Consider the following 23,349-nt stretch of genomic DNA (forward strand, 5'->3'; position numbering starts at 1 on the left):
CCAAGAGCTGGGCAATGAGGGGCAGGAAGACCTTGTTCAGAGAGTTTATTGCCGGTTCCCAGAAGCACTGTGTGCCCTGGGCAGGGAGCGGGTGGTGGGATCATCTCCGTGGTAAAGCCTCCTTTCACTGGGATCAGATGTGGGAGTGAGTTGGAGGGGAGCAGAGAGCCCCTGTGGAGCAGCCCCCACGTGAATTGTGCTTTCCCTGGCAGAGGCGGCTGCCTTGGAGCCTGCCCAGGGCTGTAGGGATGTGCTGTGTCTGTCCCCCCGTATCAGGAGGAGCAACAGCATCCCCCAGGCAGGGAGGGGGTGAGAGGAACTCAGAAGCGAGGAGGTAGCTGCAGCAGGGGCACAGCTCCTCACCCAGCAAGGACAGAGCCCCCAGACCCCTTGGCCTTCACCCACCACCAGCTGTCCTGACTCCCCCCTCCCGGCCAGCCCAGCCAGCTCCACCAGCCGCAGCAGTGACCCCGTTCAACGGTGCAGGGAGCCCAGGCACAGCCAGGATGGGCGATGCAGGAGGTGCCAGTGGTGAGGGCAGCCGGGCACTGCCCCCCAGACACTAATAAGGCTCATTCTTAATGAAGCGGCTGAACATGGTGAAGGCGGCGAGCGGCCGGTCCGTGGGCACCATGTGGCCGGCTCCCTGTGAGGAATGGGCAGCAGAAGGTTGATGCCAGCCCTGAGCAGCCCACAGCTTCTCAGCACCCCCCAACAACTGACCACAGCTCAGCCAGCACCGCCCCAGTGCCCCCAGTGCTGGTGTCTGGCATCTGCATGCCACGGCCCCGTTTCCCCAGGGCCCCCCAGCCCTACCTTGACGGTGAGGAAGGCAATGTTGGTGAATTCCTTCACAAAGCCCCCGATCTGGTTCTCGCCTTGCTCACTGTAGAGCCAGGGCCGGCGAGCCACCTGCACCTGGGACCGGCAGCAGCGCCCTCAGTGCCAGGCAGTGCCGCAGCCGGCTGCGCAGCCCGGAGCCGGTGACGGACCCGGCCCAGGCCCTGCTCTCCCAATTTACCTTCTGGCAGAGGGAGTCCACGAACCACTCATCGCCGAGGAAGTTGCAGGCCATGTCGACGTCGCCGTTGTACACCAGGATCCGGTATTTCTGCAGAGCAGGAGGAGGGTCAGCGTTTCACAGGGCAGCAGCCCCGGACGGGCTGGCACGGCCGGTGCCAGGGCCCGGGGGGCTCTCCCCGGCACTCACCGTGGCTCCCAGCAGCTTCAGGTACTGGTCGTTCATCTGCATGTAGAGGCGCTTGTAGCCGCGGTTCACCTCGAAGCTGCGGAGCAAGCGTGGGCGTCAGGTGGCTGCTGCCGCCCACGGCCATCCCTCCCCGCCTGCAGCTCTCTCACCTGCACACATCCCAGTCTGGGGCATCGGGGGAGATGTGGAGAGCCTTCTTCACCTCTGGAGAGTTCAGATACACCCTGAGAGCAGTGGAGTTGGTGCAGGGTGGGTCCATCCGGACGCGTTTCCGAGCTACCGGCATCCGGAACAGGTTCTGAGACAGTAAAGGGAGTCCCTGCCACAGCAGCACCCGGTGCTGCCCCACACCAACAGCTCTCTGCCCACTTTGCCCGCTGGCATCACTGTGCTGTGGCTGGGAATGCTTGCAGCCCGGTGGCACGGGCACCTGGGCTCACCTGCCGCCAGGAGAACCTCATTGGCATCCGGATGAAGGAGTTGCCCAAGTCGTGCGTGACGAGACAGTCGCCCTCGTACCTGCAGCCCGAACGAGCATGGGGCCAGACTGAATGCTCTGGAGGAACAGGAGCTCAGCACCCTCTCTGGGGAGTCTTCCAAGAGCACCCAGGTAGGGTCCACCTGTCTAAGGGCATCCTGGCACAGCCCACCACATCCCTCTGCCAGCCGGGATCTGGCAAATCAACGTGAGCCAGTGCCTGGAGACTCCTTTTCCAGTGGAGCCACTCTCACCTCATGCTCCCAGGGACACCACCATCACATGGGGCATAGAGGTTATAGATGTTGAGGCCAGACTCCTCCACGATCTGAATCATCTCCTGCATCTACAGTGAGCCACAGGAAGGGTTTGGGACTTAGCAGGATGCTCAAGGACCCGTGGGCCTGTCCACAGCAAGCTGGGTGGGTGCTGCCCACAGGCACCGGTGCTGGGCATGTGCTCAGGGGGTCTGGTTTTCCTCACCTTGAGGGTGCAGTTCAAGTTGGAGTTGTCATGGAAGTTGCACTTTCCCTGGGAGCAGCAGAACGCCTGCAAGTCCCTCCACAGCCTGCAGGCAGAGACCAAGGGACTTGGACCACGATGCCCAGGTGGCAATTCCAACACAAAGCCAGTGGCCTTGGCTGCAGCTTCCCTGCCCAGCAGCACCCTGGCCTGGTGCCTGGCACAGCACATGAACAAGTGCCCATGGGAGATGCCTAGGACAAGAGGCCGCCCCCACAGCCTGGCTGCTGGCCCCAATCAGGCCAACAACTTCCCATGCTGCACACCACTGACCCAGCCAGCTCCATCCTGCTGGCACAGGGATGGCAAGCCATCAGCCCCGTGGCCACCATCCTACTGCCCCCTCCACTCACTCGGTGCCCAGCAGCCCATGGTAATAGGCAAAGTAAACCAGGGAGTTGTCGTTGATCTCGTAGGAGGAGAGGCCGTTTCCCACAGCGATTCCCTGCGAGGCAAGAAGAAAACAACCCTGTTGTGCTCCAGCTCCCTGCAGGGCAGCTGCAGCAGCAGCAGGAAGCAGATGTGGCTTCTGTTTACTCCATGGAGGGAACAGGAAGGGTCGGGGGCACCAGAGGACACTCCCCTGGTTGCCTGCAGCGGGGACAGACACGTCCACCAGCAGCTGCTGCCAGCACCCCAGGAGAAGATGAAAGGCTGAGGGGCCAGGCCTGCCCTACGCCCCAGAGGGGGCCCCACGTGCCGGCTGCAGAGCCCAGCCACGCACCTTCAGGTTGAGGCTGGGGTCCTGCATCACCCACTCGGCCAGCGTGGGGATGTAGATGCCCCCATAGCTCTCCCCGGTGAGGAAGAGATCGTTCTTGGCGTACTCGGGGAAGAGCCGCAGGAAGTCCTTCAGTGCCAGGTAGTTGTTGTGAGCAACCTGCAGGCAGGAGGGGACAGGGGTCAGGCAGCAAGGACAGACCCCCTGTGCCCAGGCTGGGGTGGGCAGGAGGCAGGTCCCCCTGGCAGCCCAGGCCACTTGCCTCTGTGTCATTTGTGGCATAGTTCTTGTCCTCGGAGTACGAGAAGCCAACGCCAGCAGGAGACTCCAGGTAGAGGATGTTGGCGATCTGCAGGGACAGCAGAGATCAGAGCTGCTCCTCTTGGCAGGGCCAGGCAGAGGGCTGCTGGTGGCACCCGTGGGTGCCCAGCCTGCCCCAGGGCTGTGCTGGCAGGGCCACATTCCTGCCCCGCAGGACAGCAGTGGCAGGGGCTGTGGGAGGACTCAACACCACGAATTGGGCAAGAGGAGCTGGCTCGGGGCCACCCTCTCCCCGCAGCCGCAGAGGCCAGCAGCACTCACACCCATACCTTGTTCCAGGCATAGTCGTTGTACTTCAGCGTGACTCCATCAGGTTGGATCTAGGGAAGCAGAAGGAGGTGACCCACAGGCACAATCAGGCTGGTCCCAGCAAGGCAGCTTGTGACACACAGCCTGCCAGCCCCTCAGCTGCAGAATGGCTGTGGCTACTAACCATGAAGGGACCATGCTCCTTCAGGAAGCCCTCCATGGAGCTGCAGCCGGGTCCCCCATTCAGCCACAGCACCAAAGGGCTGCTCTGGGGGTTGCTCTGGGCTTCCACAAACCTGTGGACACATCACCATCAGTGCAAGACCAAACCCTGCTTCGGTTGCTTCAGGCACAGCCTGGTAGCTGCCCTGGCTGTACAGGGCACAGCCTGGCACCAGCCTAGTGCCAGTACAAACCCACATACCAGTAGTGCAGGTGCTTGCCCGGCCCAGCACAGAGGTAGCCAGAGAAGTGGCGGAAAGCAGGCTGCTTGGCCAGCCCGGGCAGGAAGGTCACCTCATGACCCGTGGGGGCAGCTCGACCCAGACCCACCAGCAGCAGTAGCAACCACGGCAGCACCGGCCCCATCTGCAGGGAGGAGTGGGGGCTTGGGGCGCTGCTGACCGGGAGCGGCTGCGGCCCCAGCAGTGCCCCGCACCCAGACGGACCCGACCCATCCCGGTCCCTCAGACCAGTCCTTCTCACGGTCCCGACCCCTCACAGCTGCTCGGTCCCCGCTCAGTGCCACCTTCCCAACCCGTTCTGTTCCCCGGAGCCTGTCTCGCCCGGTCCGTCCCAGTGGCCCGGTCCCTTGCGCACTCCCGGTGCCAGCCCAGTTCCGCGTCCCGTCCCACCGACCCTGGCACGGCCCTGCCCCCCCGGTACCGGACTGCTCCACTTCCTCATGCTCCTCTAGTCCCGGCTTGGTGCCGCCGCTGATGCCGTTCCACCCGGCTGACCCCAATACCCCAGGCTGGCCCCAGTGCCTCCCGGTCCCCCTGGTCCCGGTCCAGTTCCGCCCCCGGGGTCCCGTCCCGCTGACCCCGCGGTCCCGGCTCCTGGCGGCGCTGATCCGGGGGGGGGCACGTGACACGAGCCCATATGACCTCCGCGCGATCACGTGACCAGGGCGGGCCCTCGGGGCGGCCAATCAGCGCCCCGCGCGCGCACGTGGGAGCGGCTTCGCGGGCCGGGAGCTGGGGGGCACCAGAGGGGTCCCGGTGCTGAAGGTCCCTGTCCCCAGGGGTCCCAGTGCGGGGGATCCCTGGGCCGGGGGGTTCTCTGCCCCCGGGATCCCAGTGCTGGTAGAGCAGGAGCCCATGGCGACCGGCACTATGGTGGCAGCTGGCAGCAGAGCGGTGGTGCCCTGGTGGCTACAGCCGGGCACAGACAAGCACTGGGTGATGCTACCAGGCACAGCTGGGCAATTCTGGGGGCCACTGGGCACGACAAGGCACAGCCTTGGCCATGGATGGGCACTGCTGGGTACTGCCATCTATCACCGGGCATTGCCAGGCACCACAGGCCACAACCGGGTACAGGCAGGCAATGCCAGGCATAGTGGACACTGCCGAGTGCCACTGGGTACGCTGCACAGCTGGGTACTGCTGAGCACAGATGGGCAGGGTGTCACCAGGCACTGCCAGGCGCCATTTGGCACAGATGGGAACTGTGTAGAGTGCCAGTGGGGTCCAATTGTGCCCCAGCTGTGCCACATCAGCCACAGGGTACCCTCCCACCTTGTCTTGTAGCACTAGGACCCCCCCCCGCAAGTCAGCCGGGCCGTCCCTGCCCAGTGGGGCTGTCACCGTCACCTCCTCACAGCAGCTGTGATAGGGACAGTTAAAAATAGCGGCGGCAGCAATGGCTGCCCGGTGCCGGCTCGCCACCAGCTTCCACCGAGTCCACGGTGCCAATGTCCAGCTGGACGCCTCACGCATGCGGGCCACACGAGTGGAGAGCTTTGCCAACGGGCTCTGCTTCAGCCAGGAGCCGCTGGCGCCGGGGCAGATCTTCCTGGTGGAGATCGAGGAGAAGGAGAAGGGCTGGTGCGGGCACCTGCGTGTGGGGCTGACGGCCCACGACCCCCAGAGCCTGGAGGTGGTGCCCGAGTACTCGCTGCCAGACCTGGTCAATCTGGGTGACACCTGGGTGTTCGCCATCACCCGCAGCCACAACCGCGTGGCGCCGGACGGGGGGGAGGAGGCGCCGGAACCGGCACCGGCACGGTGCTCGCCCTGGGAGCCCTTCCTGCTGATCGAGCAGGTGCGGATCCCCCGGGACGCGCTGGTGGGGCGCAGCCGGCCCGGCCGCTACAGCCACATCCTGGACGAGCTGTACAGGGCCAACGTGCTGCCGGCCACGGCCCGGCGCAGCCGTATCGGCGTGCTGTACACCCCGCAGCCCGACGGCACCGCCGACATGCACATCGTCATCAACGGGCAGGACATGGGGCCCAGCGCCCGCCGCCTGCCCACCGCACGCCCACTCTACGCCGTGGTCGATGTCTTCGCCTCCACCAAGAGCGTCCGGATCATCCCGGTGGAGTATGGCTGTAGGTACCTGCCCCTGCTCCGGGGGGGATGGGCCGGGAGCTGGGGCTTCCGTGGGTCACCCTGTAGTCCCCAGCAGTGCCTCGTGGCATAGGTACATGGGGCAGATGGTACAGGGGAGGCTCTGGGCCCTGCGGAGAGCAGGTGAGACCTCCCTCCTGCCAGGCGGTGCTGCCCTAAAGCTCTGCCGTGTGGGGCTGCACCCCACACCAGCTCCCAGCCACAGTGGTGGGGCAGAGCCCACCCTGGTCACCCTTCCTCAGCGGTGTGATGGGGGTGGGCGTGCTGGTGGCTGCGGTACCATGGAGCTGTGCCCCCCCAGCACCGTGCTCAGCCCTAGCCAGCCTGACACCCCTGAGCAGAACCCAACACTAGAGCTGCTTCTGAGGAGCTGGTGAACCCTTGCTGTGCCCAGCTTTGCCCATGGGCACGTGGCAACCTAGAGATAGGCATCCTCCTGCCATGGTATCAAAACATCCGGCTGCACCCTGCCACCCACCCCAGCACATGCACTGTGCCCCTGTGCCTGCCGCGTGCCCCGGCTGCAGGGTGCCCTGGGCAGACTCCCTGTGATGCTGTCAGGGATTGGGCAATGCCCAGCATGCCTCATCTGGCTGCAGTGGGATGGGAAGGCCAAGGCTGGCTAATGAGAGCTAATTAGTACCATACTGGAACAGCAGATGTGGAGGATTAGGTGAGACAGGAGAGCGACCACCGGGGTGCTGGCTGCCCCTCACGGGCAGGAGCTGGCACAAAGCACAGCTCCTGTCTCAGGGCTGGAATCTGGGATTCTCCTGTCCCACTGCCTGGTTATCCAAACGTGGGAGGAAATGTGTGCAGGCCCCCTAGCCTAGAGCTGGCTGAGGGGGAACTGGCCAGAGCACACTGGCCACCTCAGAGGTCCTCTCCTGTTGCCATCCCTGACCACTGAGGAGGGACTTGGGCTGACACCACATACCTCTGGCTGTGGGTCCCCAAGAGCTGGCACAGGCACCGCTGCAGAGGCACAATCTGGCTTCCTCCCCTTCACCGAGTCCCCGGCAGCCCTGGGTTCTGCAGCGCTTCTGCAGGGCTCAGATTCAGACCAGGCACAGTTCAGCTCCCAGCTGATGAAGTGAAAAGCAGAAGTGAGCAGCTGAGCTGCCAGCAATGTGGTGCAAGGGGCAAGAAAGCCACAGGGCATCTGCCACCCATCAGCCGGCACGACGCAGCCCTGTGCCAAAGCAGAGATAAGCGGTGCTCCAGCTGCCTGGCCACAGCCCAAGGTCAGGAGCTGTCTGGAGCCATGATCTTGACAGCAGCAGATGAACCAAGGCCCAAAGACTGTGCTGGAGTCAGCTTTTGTTTAAAATCCAAGGAGAGCAGCTAACTGCCCCAGCACTGCTGAGGCATGCAGGGGTCCAGCAGGAGGAATCCCACCAGGCTGTGTCACAAGAGTGGTATCCGGGCAGAGCCCAGACGGGCAGCCATGGGAACAGCCCAGGGGATGGTTGTCCCAAAGGCATGGCAGGAGCAGTCTCTGCAGGCAGCACAGCCCTGGCACTGGCAGCGGTAGAAGGAAAGATTTCTTGCCCCAAAAGATTGTCAAGGCCTGGCTCAGGCTGCCCAGGCCAGTGGTGGAGTCTCTGTCCCTGGAGAAGTTTCAAAGCCATGGAGATGTGTTGCTGAGGCACATAGTTCAGTGGTGACTTGGCAGTGCTGGAGTAATGGCTGGACTTGATGGTGTGAAAGCTGCATCCCAAACAGTTGCATAGCTCTAAGGAGATCAAGGGAGCTGGAGGAATGCACATTGTGGGCATGTGAGACAGTGGGGAGCTGCACGACAGCCCCCAGAGAAAACCAAAGCAGATGTGGTAATGTGCAGCTCAGACACCCTGCTGCCCTCCCAACCCTCTCCAAGTAACGGGAAGAGATTTGCTGCCCAGGGCCCTCGAGCTCCCAGCTTAGCCAGCCCAGCCTGGCACCAGCTCTGCCCACAGCTGGCTGGAGCCCAGGGCAGGATGCTGCCTGCTCTTGCCGCAGCTGAGCTCACCACAGCTGCCACAAACCAGGCTGCTACTGGGGAACCTCAGGGCCTGTCTCCACCACACCTCTCACTCAGCTCAGCTCTCCTCTGCTCTCTTCCAGTGCCCTCTCTGCAGACCCTCTGCCGCTTGGTCATCCAGAAGCACATCATCCACCGCCTAGCCATCGATGGCCTGGACCTGCCACCACCACTCAAGAGCTTCTGCAAACATGAGTGAGGTGTTGGGGACTCTGCCCTGGCTACCCCTGTACCAACAGCCCCCCGGTAGCAGCTGGCCAGCTGCCTGGGCAGGAGCTGTGTCCCCTGGCTGTCCCCTGGCCCACCACACGCTGCCACCAGGCTGATGCAGGAGCAGGGGCAGTGCAGGGGATGGACTCCCCTCATCACAGATGGGTGCAGTGGGGCTGGTGACAGGGCTCAGAGCGAGCAATAAAGTGATGCCAGACAGAAAACGAGCATGGGGGAATCAGGGATTGCTGCCTGACACACAATAGGGCACTGCCTGCTGCAGGAGGTCCTGGGTGCTGAGGTGCTGGTGGAGCTGGGCTGGTGGGATTGGTACCACATGGCACAAGGCTTCACCACAAGCCCAGTGCCAGTCCTCAAATGGGTGAAGCCAGCACCGGGCAGCTGTGGGGGCTGGCGTGCTGCCCAGAGGAGGAAGCTGCGGCTTTGGGTGATTTAGTCCCCCGCTAAGGGGGCTTTCCTCCCCTCCCCCATCAGGCCATCTCACAGGGCTGCAGGGATCACTGGTGGGAGCAGCTCCCCCTCCAGCAAGGGACACAGCCTAGCCAGGAGGCTGTGAGCACGGCCCTCGTCCCCGCTGCGCTTGGGGCCTGTCCACGGCCCTGGAACAAAGCTGGGATCACCCATTCGGCTCTGGGCGAGGGCAGGGCTGGGCTGGGTGGAGCAGGGGAGGGCCCAGTACAAGGAGGATAAGTTGCAGCTGGGTGCCCATCCCAGCCAGACTGTTCCTCTCTTGGGAAAGATGTTTACCCCAAGAGCTGGGATGAGTTATTTCCTGCACTCCACAGGGGAGGGGGCCGGGCGGGTGCTGCAGGGACACCCACAGCTGCTCGGGCACATGCCTGTGGCCATGGAGCTGGTCGCGATGACCTGCTGCAGGCTGCTGATGTTGGGAGGGACCTCCGCGCTCCCCAGCTCCAGCAGCCAGCACCAGACCTTCATCCAGGCCCCTCACCCCCCCTGGCTGGTGGGGATGGCAGCTGGCATTCTGGCAGTGCCTGTGCCAGGTTGGGAGGGGAGGCAGGACTGGAGCTGCAGAGTGAGTGGCAGGGGGAAGAAAGAGCTCCTCGAAAATCAGAGGCATGTCCACATGCTAGGGAGAAGGATGGTGAGGAGGCTGGCAGGCCTGCAGCGCTGCTGAGGGGTGAAACAGGTAGCTCCAGGTTTCCAGCTCCGTGTTTTAGGAAACCTGATGCTATATTTAGTCAGAGAGACTCGATAGTATCAGGTAATGTTACAAAACTCAGGATCAAGAGGAAATCCCCAACCACGCCACAGGCCTGCCCCTGCAACAGGCAATTTGACTGAAACCAAAATGTTACCAGAGGAAGCACCAATCAGGGGGAAAAAACAACAGTGCCAGAGCCACCACAAGCTGGGGCTCTGGCACCCCTCTGCCACGTCCCAACCACAGCAGGCATCGTAGCTGCTGGTGTTGGACAGGAGCTCAGCTGGCCGAGAGCAACACCCGAGGCCTGGAGCTTGTTTGCTCTTCTGGGTTTGCCCTCCCCCACCCCATGAGCTTCAGGCCTTTGCTCTCCACCTCACCACAGCTCTGTTTGCTGTGACCCCCACTGCTGGAGCTGTTGACCAAGGAGGGCGGGTTCCCCTTTCTGAGGAATCGAAAGCAGCTGCTGTAACCAGACAAACAACTCCTCTGCTGCAGCCTACAGCCGAGCTGCTGGCAGCAGAGATCGTCACCCGCGGGCTCTGCAGCCTGACTGCTCTGACCAGAGAGCACCACGAGGCAGGCACACCAAGCAGCACCGGCCCCAGCCCTGCCCGATCCCGCCGGCCCCATTGTCCTGTCCAGAGACAGACGAAACTCCCCAGCACGACGAGGCCCCTTTATTGCCTGTGTTGCACAACACACCGCAGCTGGATGCTGCAAGGACCTGCAGGCGTTGGCCACAGATCAAAAGATTTCATCACAGTTGTCATACCATCGCCTCCCACACCGCACCCCCCGCGGCTGGCTCCCAGCCACATCGCTTAGCCAGGTCAGCTCCTGGTGACCCATCCAGCGTGATCAGCAGATCCCAACCCAGCTGCCCCTTCCACGCCGAGCCTTGAGGGAGTGACAGGCTTGACTGGAGTAAAGGTGGCAGCTGGGAGAGCAGCAGACTGACAAAGCAGTTCCCACAGACCTGCTGCTCGCAAGGGCTGGCACACGGAGCAGCCAGCTTCACCTCAATGCAGCTGTCTGCCAGCTCCCAGAGGATCTTCTGCCTGCACTCAAACCCCTTGCTGCAGTGGGTGAGAAGCTGCATGACCTCAGCAGCAAGGACACCAGCAAGGATTTATGTAAAGACTTGTTCCAGGAGTTCTTCAGGCTCTCCAAGAGGCCATCAGCACCATGTCATGCAGGCTGCTGGGCATCATCCCTCCTGCCACTGCCAGCTGAGCACTTTCTGGCTGCAGGGTGTTCCCCTCTGAACTCAGCACAGCCAGGATGTGCCCACAGGTCAGTAGAAGACCTGGCTGAAGTGGCAAGCACAGCTGCCCAGGCCTTTCAAGAACAAACACCCTGTAGGCATCCTCAAGAACCTGTACACTGAGCGTCCCTCCTGGTGTCTCTGAGCTGCACAGACTTCTGCAACATCACAAACTTGCTCAGACACAGCCTGGAAGCAGGCTCTGTGCAGATCTCACTCAAAGACTGCCTAATGTGTTTCTCAGCCCTTCAGTTAATCTCTTCCTTGCTTCACCCTCCAGGTTTTGTGACCTCCAGTTCAGCTGCATGAGTTGAAAGATCTAATAAGGACTGAGGGCTCCCAGGCTTACTCCAGAAGAGAGCCAGTGGGAAGTATGGGGGGGTGGGTGTTCAGGCTAACACTGAAGAGCTACAAGGAGGCAAGAGGTGGTTCTCCTTGGACTCTGGAGAACCATCACGAGACTCTCACAGCCACTAAGAAAGGCTGACACCAGCTACTGCTGCTAGCACCTGAACAGGGCTCTGCAATGGCTGACCCTGGCGTGTCAGAGGGGCGAGACCCAAGGCAGGCAGGATGTGAGGGGCTGCCCGAGCAGCAGTGATCGAGATGGGGAGCAGAGCACGTCACGGCATCAGGAGGGCTCCTAGGAACACAGCGCTGGTGGTACTGGGCTAAGGAGGTGATGCAGCTCTCTAGGGAGAGCCCAGCGCTGAAAGCTGCCCATCTGCAGGTCACCGCTGTTTCCCCCATGCGTGACCCAGATCCCCTCTCCGGGGTGGAAGCTCTGGCGTCAGGACGTCCGGCAAGAGGGTGCGCGGCTCACTACGCCTGCTCCCGGCGATGGCGCAGGCAGCGGCCGGCCCGGCCCCGCTCGGTTCCGCGGGAGCTGATCGCGGCACGCTCCTCCGCCCCGGGAACGCCAATCAGGCGCAGGACATCGCCCCCTGCTGGCCGGGCGCTCTCGCCACGGCTATGGAGCAGCCTTCCAGGACGAGGGCCGAGGACTGCTAGGAGCTTCCCTCCGCCGTCACACATCTCCTCGGTGCCGCCGTTACACATCGGCGAAGCCACCTTCCTCCGACTCCCGCCCTCTGTACTGCAGCGGGAGAGCGGCCAGCGCCACTCTGAAGGACCGGGCTCTCTCCGCCCTTGCCGCCCGCTGTGCCCCAAAGGGGCTGCTGCACACCACGGCTTCCTCCCCGCAGCCCCGGTACGCTTGCGGCCCGGCAGGAACCTGGGGAGCCAGCAGCGGGGCCTCTCACCGCCCGCGCTGCTTCCAAACCCCCCCGTTCGGAGCCTGGAGGCGGTGGGCACACTCCGGGCAACCGAGGCCGCTCGGGGCTGGCCGCTGGACGAAGGGCCCGGAAATCCGGCGTGCGGCGGGTGAGCTCCAGGCTGCCCCGTGTCCGGGCCGCGGAGCTCCGGGCTAATCCCACACTTCAGCCAGCTCGTAGGCACAGAACCACTCCATGCAGACGCCGCAGCTCCCGAAACAGGAACCGACAGCAGAAGCACCACCGGCGCCGCCGCTTCCGCTAAGGTACCGCGCACGCTCTGCATACAGCCAATCAGAGCCGGCTAGCAGGAGGTGAGACGAGCAGGCCAGAGCTTTCTGCCGCCGCCCATATGACTGGCGGCTCTGAGGTCCAATCATCCGTCAGGCCCCGCCCTCGATGGGCGGTACCTCGCGCTCCGTATGTTGCAGTTGTGTCTGGCACCTGTGCCCGGTCGCTGTGGCAATGTCGGGACTCAAGCGGCCGCTGTCCGGGGACCTGCGGAGCGTGCTGATCACCAGCGTGCTGAACCTGGAGCGGCTGGATGTCGATCTCTTTAGGTGCGCGGGGCCGTTGGCACCGGGCCACCGGGACCAGGCCGCCCTCCCCGTCGCTGCCTTCACGGCCGCCCGTCTCTCCCCAACAGGGGCCGGCACCACTGGGTACCCGCCACGCAGCGCTTGTTCGGCGGGCAGATCGCGGGGCAGGCGCTGGTGGCGGCCGCCCGCACCGTGAGACCCGAGGAGCAGGTCCACTCGCTGCACTGCTACTTTGTGCGGGCAGGTGGGCGGACACCGGGGAACCGGGGGGATCAGGGCCGCGCAGTGGGACAGGCAGGTCAAAGATAGAGGGGCTGATGCCAGAGTCGGGGGATGCCCGGGGCTGAGAGGTGGCTGTGGGGTGAGGGACGAGGTGCAGGGGGGTCGGGGAGATGGTGGGTTATGGTGGGACTGGTGCCAGGCACCGAATTCAGTAGCAGAGGGATTGGGGAGCTGGGGTTGAGCCCCGTGGGTGAGGAGGTGCCACCATCCTGGCTCCAGCACAGCAGAAAGGGTGTGTGGATGGCACTGCCACCTCAGCCCCTCTGGCCCCAGTGCTCAGCCTCTGTAGATCAGGTCCCCTCTGTGGTGCGCGGTTGCCCAACAGCAGAATGTCCCTCCACTGTGCCAGGGGACCCTGAGGTGCCGGTGCTGTACCAGGTGGAACGGACCCGTACAGGAAGGAGCTTCTCTGTTCGTTCCATAAATGCCATCCAGCATGGGAAGGCAATCTTCACCTGCCAGGCCTCCTTCCAGCTCCCCGAGGAGAGCCCAGTGCAGCACCAGTTCACCATGCCTTCTGTGCCACCCCCTGAGGATCTGCTGACGCAAGAGGAGCTCATCAAAAAGTTCCTGGAGTGAGTGGGGTCAAAGTGCACGCTGGGGACACCCTCTGTGGCAGGGGCTTAAGGAGGCACAGGGAGCAGGATGACTGCCTGAGGAGACCTCAGATAGGGCTTGAACAGGAGCAGAAAACAGGACAGGGAAGGACCTGTGCCTGGCACAGAACAGGCCCCTCAGTGTGGCACTGGCTCCCCACTCTAAAGCTGTTGCCAGCAGGACGTGCCCTTGGCCTGCATGGCGTTAACCTTTGTGTTGGTCTACAGGGATCCTAAACTGGCAGAGAAATACAGGAAACACCTCCACAAGATCCAAGCAGAGGATGTGCCAATCGAGATCAAACCCATCAACCCACCAGATAAATTCTGCCTGGAGGCACAGGAGCCGAAGCAGCTCCTCTGGGTGCGAGCACGAGGGCACATAGGTGGGTGCAGCTGCCCCCATAGGTGGGCACACAGGCTTGGGCTCATGACGGAGCGGGATGAGAAGGCTGCAGTTTGTAGCTTGCCTGCACCCAGGCCGGCAGAGAGGCCAAGGGATTCTGAAGCTGAAGCACAGACGTGGGTGCTGGAGCGTGAAGTGACGCCCATGTACTGTGTTCAGCCACGGTGGGCATTCCCCAGGGGGCATGGCCAGGGGAGTGGGGCTGAAAGAGCACCTTGGTGCAGCTGACCCAGCTTTACCTGGTGCCAGAGGCTTGTCCCACAGCCAGCCCACGGGGATAGGCAGTGCGGGTTCTTTGCAGGAGAGACCGATATGAAGGTGCACTGCTGCGTGGCTGCTTACATCTCCGACTACGCCTTCCTGGGCACCGCGCTGCTCCCGCACCGGCAGTACCGCACCAAGTTCATGGTGTCCCTTGACCATTCCATGTGGTTCCATTCACCCTTCCAATCAGACCACTGGATGCTGTATGAGTGTGAGAGCCCCTGGGCTGGTGAGTACTCACCACATGCCCCGGAGTCCCGTACAGCAAAGGCCAGCTCTGCCTGTCCCAGGGGTGGCAAAGGCCGCAGTCTGACGGAGCCTCTTTGCAGGTGGGGCCCGGGCACTGGTGCAGGGACGGCTGTGGCGCAGGGATGGGGTCCTGGCTGTCACCTGTGTGCAGGAGGGAGTCATCAGGGTGGAGCCAAGGCAAATGAAGAGCAATCTCTAGCTGAGGAATCTCTGAGCTGCGGCCTGGGCACACCAAGGGAGCGACCTCAGCACCCAAGCAGGTGTGGACGAGGCAGGAGTGCTGGTGGCAGAGGCATCTGCTGTGACAAACTGCCAGCTGCACAACATGTAACTGCACACTACCATCAGCCACCCTTCTCCTGCCTTAAATAAAGCCATCAAATCACCAGCCAGGCCCTGTGCCCTGGAATTTGTCCCCTGACAGCACTCACCTGAGAGCAGGTGCAGCCAGCAGCACCAGGGCTGGCTCTGCCCCCGCAGCAGGGAAAGTGCCACTGTGTCACATGTGGCTTCCCCTTCTCACTTCTGCTGCCCTCTTCCTGCCCTGGCACTTGGATCAGTCACTGCTTCTGCTTGTCCTCAGCCTCCTGCTGCAGGACAGGCTCCAAGAGCTTTGGTAAAATGGATGAGGCAGCTCCTAGCTTAGCTGGGGGGGGGACCCTGCTGAGGGTGCCCTGGGGGAAGTGAAGTGGAACAGACATGGCAGATGCCTTCTTCCCACCAAGACTTTATTGAATAAAGTCCTTTTATTATGTAAGTTTTATGGGAAGTTCCTGGCAAGAGCACCAGCCCCTGTCAGAAGCCTTCCCGTTCCCTCACACAATGCCAGTATATCCCAGCTCAAGTCCTGTCTGCTCCAGAAGCACCCTGCAGAGGCTCAGCTGGCTCCTGGCAGTGCCAGGTGAGCCCTCGTGAGCGCCTGGCCCTGTGGCACGGACTAACCACAGAGAAAGTGCATTTTCACATCAGCTCCCAGAGCAGGGGCTCTGGTGCCCCATCCCCTCCCACGGCATCACCCTTGCAGCTCCCTGGGCATGACCCTGGTGTGGCCCCTGCCTTCACACCACCACGAGCACTGGTGTGGTGGTGGGATGCTCAGTCCAGTGGCTCCTTGATCAGGCACTCCTTCAGGGTGGGCTGCTGCTGCAGCGGGGGTCCAGCCTCCCGCAGGTCCTGCAGCCGTGCCTCCGAGCGCCGCTTGTCCTTGCCCACCTTCCAGGCAAGGTGGATGTGGGCCTGTAGAAAGGGCCCCAGCAGCGGGTGGCTGCCCTGGGCCTCCAGCAGCTGCAGCGCCTGCTCGCAGCAGCTGTGCGCCTCCCCAAGCTGGTCCAGCTCCTGGTGGCACACGGCCAGCCCGGCCAGCGTCAGGAGGAACCGGCCGGAGCCGCAGACCCCCAGCCGGTCCTGCAGCCGGTAGGCGTTGGCCCAGGTGGCCAGGGCCTCGCGGTACATGCCGGTACAGGTCAGGCGCTGCGCGGCACGCAGGTCCTGCAGGAAGAAGAACTCGAGGAACTCGGGGGAGCGGCGGATCTCGGCGATGGAGTGCAGGTGGGACAGGAACTGCTCGAAGGCTCGGCTGCGCTTGGCGATGGTCTCGGCGGTGAAGTTGCGGCGCAGCCTCTTCCTGGGGAAGGCGACGTCGGCCATGTCGCAGCCGAAGCGGCAGCGCAGGCGGCGGTTCAGCCGCTCGAAGTCCGAGTAGCGCCGGGCGATGGCAGCGGGGGCCTTGTCGAACTGGCCGGAGCGGATCAGGTAGATGGTGTAGAGCTGCGGGGGAAGGGGGGGAGCCAGGCGTCAGGGCGGTGCCGCGGGAGCAGCCGGCCAGAGCCGGGGGTGCAGCTGCGGCGGCGTTTGCCCAGGCAGGAGGGAGCAGGCGGAGCCCCCGCGGCACCCAGTTGGGGATAGTTACCTGAGGCTCATCTGAGCCGCCAACACCATCCGAGAAGCACGGGGAAAGAGAGAGAAATAAGCACCAGCCCCGTGGGACCCCTGCCCAGGGAAGGAGTGGGACCCGTGCCCACCCCTCGCCCAGCCCGTGCCCAGCCCTGCTGGGCTCACTCACCACGTACTTGGAGGAGCGCTCGCTGACCACGCTGGCACTGGTGACCTCAAAGAGAAGCCTCTGCGGTGCCAGGCTGCCCCGGGACCTCCTCCAGAGCTCCTGCAGCTGCCGTGTCAGAAGGCTGCCGCCGGGACGCTGCGCTGCGGGGCCCCACTCTGCACCGGGACACGGGAGTCAGCCCGTGGGCAAGACCCACACCCCGGCGTCTGTGGGCAGCTGGGCCCCACCACACCGCTCGGGCCACTCCCGGCGGGGAGCGAGGCCTCCCCAGCACCCTGACCCCGGCACCTGCCTCCGTCCTCTGCACCCGCTGCCGCCTCGGTCGGCTGCGGCGGCTCCACCAGCTCCTCTCCGGCACCCTCCTCCTCCTCTTCTTCCTCCTCCTCTTCCTCCTCCTCCTGGCTGGTGAAGCTCAGGGTGCCGCTGAGGCGCGTCGACAGCCCCTCCGTGTCGTCCTCCAGCTCCGAGCTCTCCGGGAAGTCCTCGGCCTCGCAGCTGCCGTGTGCCCGCTGCTCCCGGGAGCCTTCCCCGGACAGCGCGTGCCGCAACCGGTGCAGGATGCGCGCAGCCATCCTGCCGGTCCCGCCGCGCTCAGCACCGGGCACCCCGCCGCGGGGGGACGGACAGGGGCCGGGGGCTGCTCACCACGGCGGGGCCGGGACAGCCGGTTCCGGTGCAGCCCCGGTACCCGCTTTGTCCCCAGCCCCGGCCCGGTGCAGCCGCGTCCCTGTTGCGGGCGCTGCCGGCCCGGCCCGTGCCGCGCTGGCCCGGGCGGTGCCGAGCGATGGCCGCTCCGCCGCGGCTCGTCCCGGGATCCTCCCTGCGCGGCTCCGCCCCCGCCGGGAACCCGGATCGCGGCGGCGGGGCCGGCACAGCCGGGATCAGCGCGGCCCGGCACGGGTCAGCCCAGCGCTGCCAGCCTCTGCCCGACCTCACCCCGTCGGCGCTCCTATTGTCCGCTGCCCAGCATGTCGTGGCACGGCCCCCGGTGGCCTCGTCTGGGGCCACAGGAGCCCAACACCCCGGTGCCTGGCACTGCAGGGTCCTGATACACCAGATTCCCACATCCTGGCACTCCCAATCAGTGGTAGCCCAAACCCAGGCTCCCAATCCCACTGTGCTGCAGCCACCATAGGATGCCCTCTGGACTACCCTGGCACCCAGCCACTGTTGCCCTAGCTGCCCTCGCCCTGGGTGCCCTCGCCATGCACCCTGTGCCATTGAGCTGAGCCCCAGCCCTCGCCCAGCCTTTTTTAGCACCGCACCCACGGCCTCCTCAGTGCTTTCTTGGGAATGTCTATTAATATCGAGGAACAGCCCAGCTGCTGCCATCGCTCTGCCCTGCTCACCCACTACGCCCCACTCCATCACCCTGCACCCTGCTGGGCTCAGGCAGGGGCAATTCAGAGAGGGCTTCTGCATCCAGTGCCGGCAGGGACCCTGACCCTCCCCACCTGCCTGCTGGGCAAAGCAGGACACACAGGGAACTGTGCTGGTTCCATCTCAAGCTCCCACCTAGGAACTGGGGTCCTGGTAAAAGCAGGAGCTCTGGAACCTTCTGGATGTCCCCATTGCTGGGACCTTGTGGGACCGGGCACCATCAGCCTGAGCCTGCTGCTGCCCTGACTGCCCCTGACACCACCTCAGAGCACCACAGGGCATGGTCCACTTGGCCAGTGTGTCCCCAAAGCCACTAGCCCCAGCCAAGCCCTGGCAAAGGTGGCTGGCAGGGGCTGTGGTGTGAGAGGGCAGAGCCTTCGAGGAGGCAGCCGTGCGTGATTCCCACTCGCCTGGGAGCACGAAAAGACTTTTCCGGACCCAGGTGCCAAGGGCTCCGAGGACCCTGCTCCACACCTCAGGGGTTTCTTGCCTCAAGCCAGAGAGCTCAGGAATAGCTCTGGACCCCTGCTCTGGGTGATGCTGGTGGCTCAGGGGCTATTTTTAACCCTCTCCTTGCTGAGCTGTCCCGGGCTGGGGGGGGCTGGTGCAGAGGGGCAGAGCCACCTTCCTCCCAAGGCTCTGGGGCCCCTCCCTGCAGGGCTTGAATTTCCATCTCAGCCTCAGACCCACTTTTAATCCCCAGCCCTTGGCCAATAGCGCTTTGGCTAAATTAGGTAAAACGTGCCCCTTGCCAATGAGCAGGGCCGGATTGCCACCACGGAGCTGATAGGCTGCTGGGGACAGGGGGTCAGCGGCTGCGGCCACGCCACACAGGGAGCACAGTACAAATTGGGGTGCCAGGGGCACTAGCAAGCTTCTGGGTGTTTTTTTTCTGCTGGAGGTGGTGACTCCCTGAAGACAGCCAAAAAAATGCCCTCAATGGTAAGAGCCTCTGCATGCTGCATGCCAGGGCGAGACCTGGCAAAGTGGGAATCCGGGCTGCTGAGCTGCCTCCGTGGGTAGCAGTGGGGAGACAGCCACCAGGGATGGGCTGATTGTGGTGGGTGAAGGCAGGGAGGTGTTGGGGTGGTACAGGGTCCCCAAGGGATGTGCCCCAGGGGGGACTGCGCGGCCGTGCAAGGGGTGCAGGTGCCCATGGACACTGGCTCAGCCCCGGCTGGAGCTTGGGCAGGGGGTGGCAGAAAGCAGAGTGCTGGGTCATGGGACATGGTGTTGCGGCTGTGCCTGGCCTGTGCCTCCAGGAGAAACTCGATCAGGGCTGACAGGTGCTTGCTGGTGGCTGTGGCCCCACTGGTCCCTATAAGGGGAGCTGAGGAGATCACAAAAATAGTGCTGCATGCCTGGCGTGCCAAGGCAGTACATGGGGATTATGGCCCTGGCTGGTGGGAAGCCCTGGGCGGGCAGCCTCCTGCAGCCCACCACCCTCAAAGTGGACACTGGAGCTGTGGAAATGGCTGGAGGCTGCCACTCACCTTGGCATGGCATCGCCCTCCAGCTGGGCAGGGGGCTCTCCCTGCAGCCCTGCAATGTGAGAGGGGCTCCCTGGCACGATGTGGTGGCCATGGTGACCCTGCTCCCTTGCCTTGCAGACTGATCAGCAGGCTGAAGCCCGTGCCTTCCTCAGCGAGGAAATGATTGCTGGTGAGCTTGGTGGCAGTGGGCAGAGGGGACAGATCTGGCTGAGGCATCGGGCTCTGTCTCACTGCCATGGCCTCAGCCCAAGAGCTATCCAGCTCTGACCCCTTCCCCCTTCCCCGCAGAGTTCAAGGCCGCCTTTGACATGTTCGATGCGGATGGCGGCGGTGACATCAGCACCAAGGAGCTGGGGACGGTGATGAGGATGCTGGGCCAGAACCCCACCAAGGAGGAGCTGGATGCCATCATAGAGGAGGTGGATGAGGATGGTGAGCAGCTCTTGGTAGCGGGTGTTGGGCACGGGGTGGTGGGCGCCAGGCGAGCAGCCTGACCTGTGCTTGGCCTCCTCCCCGCAGGCAGCGGCACCATCGACTTCGAGGAGTTCCTGGTGATGATGGTGCGCCAGATGAAAGAGGATGCAAAAGGCAAGTCTGAGGAGGAGCTGGCCAACTGCTTCCGCATCTTCGACCGGTGAGTGGGGGGTGCCAGCTGCCCGTCTTGCCCACCCTGCCCACGGGGGTGAGCAGGGGCTGCATGCTGGCCTGAGCCTCCTTCAGGAATGCGGATGGGTTCATCGACATCGAAGAGCTGGGTGAGATCCTGAGGGCCACTGGGGAGCCTGTCACCGATGAGGACATAGAGGACATGATGAAGGACTCGGACAAGAACAACGACGGCCGGATCGACTTTGATGGTGAGCAACGCGCCCAGCCCGGCACCCACGCTGCGCAGCCCGGGGGCAGAGCTGTGTGCTGAGGGTGCTGCTCTCCGTATTACAGAGTTCCTGAAGATGATGGAGGGTGTGCAGTAAGCGACCAGACATTCCTCGGGCCGGCTGCTGCATCCAGCCCTGCTCCACCACCGCCCGGGGAGAAGCAGCTCTGCAGCATCCGGCCCTGCCCAGCCGTGCTGGCTGAGACCCTGCCCCGTGCCAGGGCTCTGGTCTTGTCCTGCCGCTGTTGGCCAAGCTTTTCCCCTGGTCCATCGCACGTGGTTTCAGCCTGAGCCTCAATAAAAGGGGAAAAGCTTGAGTTGCTAGTGCAGAACTTCTCTGGGTTCGTGTGGGGAGAGGACCATGACACTGTGCCCCACCCCCGATGGAGGGTGTCATATCTGGGTGGGTGCCACGTGCTGGCTGTACTCACCCTGTGGCTGTAGTTCCCACGGGCTGCTGGGCAGGTGCCAGTACTGACTCAGATTTTCCATGTGGAGCAGCCCACTGACACGCTGGCCCTGGCCCAAAGAGTCACAGCAGAGGCCTGGATGCCCTGGGGAGTTGCTCCTGCCTACTTTGAAGCAGGGCTGTGGGGCCACAGGGAATCCACTGACATCTGCCCCACAGCAGGACCCCTGTTGTCCCACAGAGATGGTCACAGAGGAACTGGCTGTTATGCTGGGGGAGGAGAAGCAGCCTCCCTGTGGGGCTTGACCCTGCAGGCTCAAGGCACTGCTGGAACCTCTCTGTCTGGAGAGCCTGTGCCAGCCCAGCAAGCATCACTGCTCCCCAGAGACCAGCTCCTCCCAGAAGAGCCCAGCAGAGGTGGAGATCAGCACTGTGTGGGACACAGCTTGGAGCCTGGCACATCCCTGCAGCGCAGCACTGGGGCACAGGGCTACTGAGCACCACAGAAAGCCAGGGACCAGCACGGAAGGGCTTGACCCTGCTCTGTCCTCAAGGGGCACAATGGCCCCAGGGCAAAGGGAGGCGTGCCGCGCACGGGGGACAGCAGGTCGATGTGCAGCAGCCCAGGCTGCCCTCTGCAAAGCCACGGCTGGGCACCGGCTGCTGGTGCTGCAGCTTGGGGGCAGCAGCGACAGCCTCGGGCTGCGTGAGGAGCGGGGCAGGAGGAGCGCAGAAGCCCGAGAGCTCATCACCGGTAAGGAGGGGGATGCTGTACCCCCTGCACCCGCCCCGGGGCTGAGGGGGTGTCCTGAGGCTCAGTGTCCTGGTCCCGCAGGGCTCCGGCACACGCTGCTGGAAGGGCTGCAGCAGGCAGCGGCAGGCTCTGAGGAGCGGCAGGAGCTGGAGCAGCTCTGGGTGCTCTTCCTCTCTGCGCTGGAGCACTTCCTGCAGGACCTGCGCCGAGCCCACCACCTCTGCCAGCTCTTCTCCGGACAGAGGGATGGCACAGCCCCACTGCACACAGGGCTGGGGGGGCGGCGAGGTGGGGGCCCCACACAGCCCCCCACTGCCCTGAGCCTGGAGGAGGAGGTGGAGGAGGTGAGGGCCATACTGGTGGAGATGGAGAGCAGAGTCAACATCCCACTCTGGACAGTGGAGGCCACACAACCAGAGGGGCCAAGCAGCAGCATGGCTGGGGTGGCTCAGGGGGAGGCTCACACTGGGCACCACTGCAGAGTCCTCTGAGGTGACAGTGCTGGCAGCCCTGTACCTGCTCAAGAAGCATGGAGCAGGAGACAGGGCCCTGTGCAGCCCCTCAGACCCCTCCTTGAGTGGATGATGCTAGGAGCTGCCCCCACCCTATGGAGGGAAGGTGATGAGCCCTGGGCACTCCCCAGTACTAATAAATGCTGGGGCATGTCCCTCTTCTGCTGCCCTCTCAGGAGGGGCAACAGGACCTCAGGGCAAGAAGGTGCCTGTGGCTACTCAAGCTCCAATGAAATCATCCAAAGAAAAATTATAAATGTGCATTTATTTATACATTAACCGTGGCACAAAGTGCCAAATTAACTTAATAACAGCCTATGATACAGAGAGCCAGGCGGGGAGCAGCTGGAGGGGAATGGGCAGAGGTGGCACGGGGTCAGGTTTCCTGGCTCTTGGCCTGCTTGGCATATGTCTCCCGCACGTACTTCTTGTAGGCTGAGGAGAGAGGTGGAACATGAGGCTGAGGCTCCTGGGGCAGCTGCAGGACACAGCAGGGTTGGGGGCTGTGCTGCTGCCCACCTCAAGGGAGAGTGGAAGGGGCAGCTGCCCTGGCACTCACCGGTTTGGTTCTTCCAGAGTTCAGCAGCGTGTGTGTTCAAGGGGCTCTCGATATTTGGCTCTGGGGGACAAGGGATGGGTTAATAGTGGGGTGGCTTGGATCCCAAAGACCCCCACTGCTATGCTGGGAGAACCCCCACTGTCCCCCTTCCCCCCAGGTGCAGCGTAGCCCTGGGACCCACCTGCCAGCAGGCTCTGGATGGAGAGCAGGATGGTGCGGACATCATAGAGCGCTGACCACTTGTCCTTGAGGATGTCGAGGCAGATGTTACCCTGGGTGTCCACGTTGGGGTGGTAGCAGGGGGTCAGGAAGCGCACAGTGGGGGCAGTGTAGGGGTACCCGCTGGGGAACTCCAGCGACAGCTTGTACCGGAGCTCCTCGTAGGCCTGGGGACAGGGGTTGTATCAGGGAGCATGGCCCCGGCTGGACAACCCCGACTGGGGACGGGTGGGGGAGAAGTGGGTCCCGCCCGCTCACCGTGCCGGCAGCACCGTCGATGGTCCCAATCCACTTGAAGAGGTTGTCGGACTCGGGGAAGGCAGAGATGCCTTTGTCACCGGACATCTGCGGGGACAGTGGTCAGGGCGGCCCGGGACCCCCGGCCCCAACCAACCTTCCCTGCACTGTTTGGCCCTCGGGAACTCCCGCAACAACTCGGGACCCCCCCCCATGCCGGGGCCCGCCCCACCCTCCCGCACCGCCCCGGCCCCAGGATCTTACCATCAGCGCCATCAGCTCCTGCTGCAGCCTGCGGGAGAAATACACGTTATTTTACCGCTCCAGTTCGGCGGGGCAACCCCAGCCCTGGCCCCGGTCCTGGCTCACCTCTTCCCCACCGAGCCCCGGGCGGCGGTGGCACCCGCCTCAGTGGCTTTGCGGGCAGCCGCGCTGGGCACGGCGGCGGGGTCGGCGTTCTGCGAGGCCATGACGGTT

At 63.7% G+C, this 23,349-nt stretch overlaps 8 protein-coding genes across 8 annotated transcripts; 4 read left to right on the top strand and 4 right to left on the bottom strand.

Moving 5' to 3' along the window:
• Positions 1 to 30: 30 nt before the first annotated feature.
• On the bottom strand, positions 31 to 4,576 carry CTSA (cathepsin A). The gene is made up of 15 exons (XM_054173693.1): positions 4,469 to 4,576; positions 3,926 to 4,089; positions 3,686 to 3,797; positions 3,522 to 3,572; positions 3,194 to 3,280; positions 2,935 to 3,090; positions 2,564 to 2,655; positions 2,172 to 2,256; positions 1,943 to 2,034; positions 1,651 to 1,729; positions 1,360 to 1,508; positions 1,211 to 1,286; positions 1,022 to 1,111; positions 817 to 918; positions 31 to 646 (listed from the first exon to the last, which is right to left on the bottom strand). Exons 2-15 carry the CDS (start codon positions 4,087 to 4,089, stop codon positions 563 to 565), a joined length of 1,419 nt encoding a protein of 472 aa, XP_054029668.1. The 5' UTR covers positions 4,469 to 4,576; the 3' UTR covers positions 31 to 562.
• A 788-nt stretch (positions 4,577 to 5,364) lies between these two features.
• NEURL2 (neuralized E3 ubiquitin protein ligase 2) lies at positions 5,365 to 8,526 on the top strand. Its single transcript, XM_054173588.1, has 2 exons — positions 5,365 to 6,055; positions 8,181 to 8,526. Exons 1-2 carry the CDS (start codon positions 5,365 to 5,367, stop codon positions 8,294 to 8,296), a joined length of 807 nt encoding a protein of 268 aa, XP_054029563.1. The 3' UTR covers positions 8,297 to 8,526.
• A 2,127-nt stretch (positions 8,527 to 10,653) lies between these two features.
• LOC104301470 (zinc finger SWIM domain-containing protein 1) lies at positions 10,654 to 11,510 on the bottom strand. Its single transcript, XM_054173360.1, is given in 5 exon segments — positions 10,654 to 10,796; positions 10,799 to 10,844; positions 10,846 to 10,882; positions 10,884 to 11,137; positions 11,229 to 11,510. Coding segments are annotated over 5 exon segments (762 nt in total).
• Positions 11,511 to 12,461: 951 nt separating this feature from the next.
• On the top strand, positions 12,462 to 15,002 carry ACOT8 (acyl-CoA thioesterase 8). Its single transcript, XM_054173416.1, has 6 exons — positions 12,462 to 12,594; positions 12,681 to 12,817; positions 13,205 to 13,430; positions 13,680 to 13,837; positions 14,159 to 14,350; positions 14,451 to 15,002. The coding sequence occupies exons 1-6, from the start codon at positions 12,500 to 12,502 to the stop codon at positions 14,567 to 14,569; spliced, it is 927 nt and encodes a 308-aa protein (XP_054029391.1). The 5' UTR covers positions 12,462 to 12,499; the 3' UTR covers positions 14,570 to 15,002.
• A 76-nt stretch (positions 15,003 to 15,078) lies between these two features.
• Positions 15,079 to 17,127, bottom strand: SNX21 (sorting nexin family member 21). Its single transcript, XM_054173418.1, is given in 3 exon segments — positions 15,079 to 16,137; positions 16,433 to 16,638; positions 16,713 to 17,127. Coding segments are annotated over 3 exon segments (1,170 nt in total). The 5' UTR covers positions 17,005 to 17,127; the 3' UTR covers positions 15,079 to 15,465.
• Positions 17,128 to 19,410: 2,283 nt separating this feature from the next.
• TNNC2 (troponin C2, fast skeletal type) lies at positions 19,411 to 20,484 on the top strand (the record flags this gene model as incomplete). The annotated part of the gene is made up of 5 exons (XM_009901847.2): positions 19,411 to 19,474; positions 19,594 to 19,737; positions 19,825 to 19,939; positions 20,026 to 20,162; positions 20,248 to 20,484. Coding segments are annotated over 5 exons (492 nt in total), but the record flags the coding sequence as incomplete, so codon positions are not given.
• Positions 20,485 to 21,105: 621 nt separating this feature from the next.
• On the top strand, positions 21,106 to 21,836 carry LOC104301466 (regulator of G-protein signaling 9-binding protein-like). The gene is made up of 2 exons (XM_054173495.1): positions 21,106 to 21,345; positions 21,427 to 21,836. The coding sequence occupies exons 1-2, from the start codon at positions 21,153 to 21,155 to the stop codon at positions 21,834 to 21,836; spliced, it is 603 nt and encodes a 200-aa protein (XP_054029470.1). The 5' UTR covers positions 21,106 to 21,152.
• A 397-nt stretch (positions 21,837 to 22,233) lies between these two features.
• UBE2C (ubiquitin conjugating enzyme E2 C) lies at positions 22,234 to 23,342 on the bottom strand. The gene is made up of 6 exons (XM_054173417.1): positions 23,242 to 23,342; positions 23,137 to 23,164; positions 22,894 to 22,980; positions 22,598 to 22,802; positions 22,417 to 22,476; positions 22,234 to 22,292 (listed from the first exon to the last, which is right to left on the bottom strand). The coding sequence occupies exons 1-6, from the start codon at positions 23,340 to 23,342 to the stop codon at positions 22,234 to 22,236; spliced, it is 540 nt and encodes a 179-aa protein (XP_054029392.1).
• Between the last annotated feature and the right edge of the window lie 7 nt (positions 23,343 to 23,349).

Source organism: Dryobates pubescens, chromosome 26 (genome assembly GCF_014839835.1).
Source record: "Dryobates pubescens isolate bDryPub1 chromosome 26, bDryPub1.pri, whole genome shotgun sequence".
NCBI lineage: Eukaryota > Metazoa > Chordata > Aves > Piciformes > Picidae > Dryobates > Dryobates pubescens.

Excerpts from the sequence above, each read along its gene's own strand:
- LOC104301466 (XM_054173495.1), top strand. The coding sequence starts at position 21,153 with ATGGCCCCAGGGCAAAGGGAGGCGTGCCGCGCACGGGGGACAGCAGGT. Across the intron at positions 21,346-21,426 it reads AGCCCGAGAGCTCATCACCG|GGCTCCGGCACACGCTGCTG; the intron begins GTAAGGAGGGGG and ends CTGGTCCCGCAG.
- CTSA (XM_054173693.1), bottom strand. The coding sequence starts at position 4,089 with ATGGGGCCGGTGCTGCCGTGGTTGCTACTGCTGCTGGTGGGTCTGGGT. Across the intron at positions 3,573-3,685 it reads AGGAGCATGGTCCCTTCATG|ATCCAACCTGATGGAGTCAC; the intron begins GTTAGTAGCCAC and ends CTGCTTCCCTAG. Across the intron at positions 3,281-3,521 it reads ACGACTATGCCTGGAACAAG|ATCGCCAACATCCTCTACCT; the intron begins GTATGGGTGTGA and ends CTGTCCCTGCAG.
- ACOT8 (XM_054173416.1), top strand. The coding sequence starts at position 12,500 with ATGTCGGGACTCAAGCGGCCGCTGTCCGGGGACCTGCGGAGCGTGCTG. Across the intron at positions 12,818-13,204 it reads CTGCTACTTTGTGCGGGCAG|GGGACCCTGAGGTGCCGGTG; the intron begins GTGGGCGGACAC and ends CCACTGTGCCAG. Across the intron at positions 13,838-14,158 it reads GCGAGCACGAGGGCACATAG|GAGAGACCGATATGAAGGTG; the intron begins GTGGGTGCAGCT and ends GGTTCTTTGCAG.
- NEURL2 (XM_054173588.1), top strand. The coding sequence starts at position 5,365 with ATGGCTGCCCGGTGCCGGCTCGCCACCAGCTTCCACCGAGTCCACGGT. Across the intron at positions 6,056-8,180 it reads CATCCCGGTGGAGTATGGCT|TGCCCTCTCTGCAGACCCTC; the intron begins GTAGGTACCTGC and ends GCTCTCTTCCAG.
- UBE2C (XM_054173417.1), bottom strand. The coding sequence starts at position 23,342 with ATGGCCTCGCAGAACGCCGACCCCGCCGCCGTGCCCAGCGCGGCTGCC. Across the intron at positions 22,803-22,893 it reads TCGACGGTGCTGCCGGCACG|GCCTACGAGGAGCTCCGGTA; the intron begins GTGAGCGGGCGG and ends CCCTGTCCCCAG. Across the intron at positions 22,293-22,416 it reads ACTCTGGAAGAACCAAACCG|CCTACAAGAAGTACGTGCGG; the intron begins GTGAGTGCCAGG and ends CTCTCTCCTCAG.